A 3,545-nucleotide genomic window follows, 5' to 3' on the forward strand; every position below is an offset into this window, starting at 1 on the left:
TCCCAGAAGCAGATATGGTTAGCCATCTCAGGGCCACCGACGTGATCAACCGTCACATGCGTTACCAGCTCGTGCATCGTGCTGTACGTTTTGGAGCAGAGTTTTTTCGGTGAGTGTTCCGGTTCGTGCCACTTGCAGATGAGTTCTTGCTTAATCGGCTGCCTCATGTAGCGGAAGAATGCACCGGCTCCGTGGTGGTGGGAGCTGAGGTTCATGTTCAGATGGTTCAGACCGCCGTAGCCATGTAACGTCGAGGCGGAGAACGGATCAGCCCTGGAGCTCGCCACTTGACTCAAGTGATCAGACCTAACGTACATTTCGCCAGGTATTCCTAACCTTATTTGTCCATTCATGGCTTGGCCACCTGGTGCTCCGCTAGATGACTGCTCATGGTGGAGTCCGGAGAAGATGGCATGGCTCCCTGCATCCGGGTGATGGCCGTAGTGTCCCGGATAGCTACCTGTTGTTGAGACAAACATTCCGTGATGAGAGCTTGAACCGGGGCTCTGGTCGGTGAGCACCGGCATGGCTTGAGCGGTCAGATCTCTCCGAATGAGGAAATCCCTACCTGCGGCTGCGGAAAACGCCTGGGCCGTGTGGGACATAGAATAGGGGACGGTCGCTGCATGCACCGGGCCAAAAGCTCCCGTTTGACTGGAGACCACTTCACTGTGGCCTGCCATATGATGATTGTGGTGGTGATGGTTGTGTGGATAATGATGGGCTGGGTTGATTTTGAGGGCCGCGGAGTGCCCCATGTGTTCTGGCCCGAATGGACTCGGCCCCAGGCGGGGTTCCGCAGTAATCTCCCCAGGGTGCGAGTGAGCCATTGAGTGTGGATGGCTGCTGAACCCCGGGAAGCCTGTCACGCTCTGAGGGGTATGGTGGTGATGATGGTGATGGTGGTGCGCCCCTGCCAAGTCAACTAATCTCAGCGCCGTGTTCCGTTTGGAAATCCTAGGGCCCATCACATGGTTTCCCAAAGCATCCATGCTCATTACTCCTAATTCTAGAATAACTTGACAGCAGGCAAAATAATAATGATGATGACAAATATATTTTAATCGCAATGAAAAATATAGAAAAAAAACTAAAATATAGAAAAAACCGATATAAAGTTGTGATTCTATGTCAGTGGCTGCATGGAATCGCATTCGGTTGGTCGGCAGCAGCAGGAGGCTTTGATTGTGAATAGAGATTCATGGTAGGCGCTGAAGCCCGTGGAGCTAAACAATCACCCCGCCTTCTAATTGGTCAGAGCCCCGTGATTGACGTCACTTGTGACAGTTTCCAATGTGAAGAAAATTGTTTTAGTGACAGCAAGCAGCCAGAGCGCCTGCGCCGAGCCTCAGGCAACACTCGGAAGAGAAATATGTAGTTGTATTGCAAAGGTTATTGCACTTTAAACTCCAAAAGTTAAGCCGTTTGGCCTAGACCAAAGGTATTGCTGTCATATTATTCTACCGAGTTATTAAGAGTTATGGAAGAGCAATATACCCACGTTTTGTTATGTAAACAACACCTAAAATAGACAGAGAAAGTAGGCATATATGCAAAGTTGCCCCTCTAAAAAAGTTGTAGGCTATCGCTAATATTCAATAGAGAAATAAATCTTCATAACTTACGAAAAGACAAAGTCATTGAAATTCATAAAATGTAGCCTTACGCACAGTCAGAAAATGTGGGCATCAAAGTACTGAAAATCTTGTCAAACATAGACTAGTCCTTTTCTCAAAAGCAATTTTCCGCGGTGGGGAGTTTTTACGCATCACTCAAAGGCCAATAAAAGATACGGTAAGATAAAGAAAGATATTTAACACGTCCTCCGCACCGCAACACCCCTCCTCGCTAGCTGCGCTTCCTCCTCTTCGTCGCGAGATCGGTTTCTGTGTATTAGTGAATAGGGGCGACACCGTCTATTGTCCCGGGGGAAAGTAATGGAACCGACCTGTTGTTATGATCCGGGGTAATTTCGTCCACGAGCCATGTCGGATTGAGACCCTGAACGGGAGCGGATCAGGGGAACGGGAGGTGGCGCCTGATCAACGGCACAGAACGGGGCAAGAGAAGCAGAGATTTAAGCCCAAAATAAGACTTGCTAAAATATGAGTTATACTTTACAATGATACTCTGAGAGGTAGAGGGCAGTCTACTGGTGAAAGAAACGGCTGTCGAAAACATAAAAGTTAATCTTATCGATTATTCACTGCTATCAAATCAACAACCCAGTGACCACACCAATGTTAGACTATACCTGAAATCACAAAACGTATTTAGCATTTTTTAAAATTATTATGTTAGACGATGGTAGTTCATTGTTAATAACGTTTTCCCTCTCCACTCGTAACACATTTCTTTTTAAACCAATTGGAGTGAAGATCCATGATATTACATCCCCTTTTTAGGAAGGAGGGAGGCTGCTCCCCCACAAAAAAAAAACTATAACGTGTGGGTTGAAGAATGTATGTCTGAAAACATACTAAATATATATGCAACATATTATTTACTTTAAAGTAGAAATGTATGTCAACACATGCGTAAGGAATACCTGGGATAGGATAAAAGTAATCCTTCTACCCCCCCCCCCCCCCCCCCAAAAAAAAAAAAAGTTGTTATATATATTGTAAAGTGGTTGTCCCACTGGCTATACATTTGTAAGTCGCTCTGGATAAGAGCGTCTGCTAAATGACGAATATGGAAATGTATGTGTAATGCGTTAAAGTCAGTTAACAGTTGATTTTGCGTAAAAGTTGGTGATTTTGTGTGAGCTCATTTAGAAGAAAAAAAGCTACAAATATATATTTTAAAACAATCAACGTGCACGCGCTGGTCTGCGCTCTTTGCTATGCTGTAGTGATTGTGCATGTCATTAAGCCTAAACATAATAAAGACTGTGATATATCATCAACATTTCTATCAACCCCTATCGTGCTGCTTACACCTATGTTATGGAACTATTTATATTAGTAACCTAACTTTATCAAAGGGTTGTCATGGGTCCTCCCCACTACAGCGTTTCATAGGTAAATCCATGCATGCACAAATTAATGCATATGAATCCACACTTACTTAAATACTCTTACCTCAATCTAAATTGCATGGGCCCTTTATCTTAATCAAATCAGTCGGAGACAAATATGAATTGTTCTGTGAATTGACCCAAAGGGGGATCAAAACGTTACCATTAGATTAATGTCAAATATCACATGTATATCTGTTTAACTATTGGTCGGATTATAAAGTGACCGAAGCCAATCATTGGGTTGTTGTCTCCAGGAGCGATGAGTAAAACCTTAATTTATTTTGACAGTGTGTCACGCCAATATTTTACTACTTTGTGACCATCGCCTCAATAGGTATTTATTTCAGTGACCCAGATTGGGTTATTGTCCATCCATGCACGAGGCTCATTGCGTTAGTGAACAAAAATACTGTCCATTCTCATTGTCGAATGAATTCGTTTATCAGTAAAAAATTATAAAATATTCAGTTTAGTATCTGAATAACGTGGTCATTACAACTATAATGTCTAAGAACAACGTTTT

The 3,545-nt window shown here is 43.6% G+C and overlaps 1 protein-coding gene across 1 annotated transcript in view; it reads right to left on the bottom strand.

The window, feature by feature from the left end:
* The window catches only part of LOC311126161 (zinc finger protein ZIC 4-like), a gene marked incomplete at both ends in the record, with an annotated part of 6,533 nt that extends 5,535 nt beyond the window's left edge, over positions 1–998 (bottom strand). Inside the window, 2 exons of the mRNA XM_084200182.1 lie at positions 1–460; positions 569–998. The exon at positions 1–460 is cut by the window's left edge and continues 161 nt beyond it. Of these exons, the coding sequence (XP_084056308.1) occupies positions 1–460; positions 569–998 (890 nt within the window). The remainder of the gene's footprint in view (positions 461–568) is intronic.
* Between the last annotated feature and the right edge of the window lie 2,547 nt (positions 999–3,545).

The sequence above is a fragment of the Coregonus lavaretus genome, assembly GCF_964263955.1.
Source record: "Coregonus lavaretus genome assembly, contig: HAP1_SCAFFOLD_330, whole genome shotgun sequence".
Taxonomy (NCBI): Eukaryota; Metazoa; Chordata; class Actinopteri; order Salmoniformes; family Salmonidae; genus Coregonus; species Coregonus lavaretus.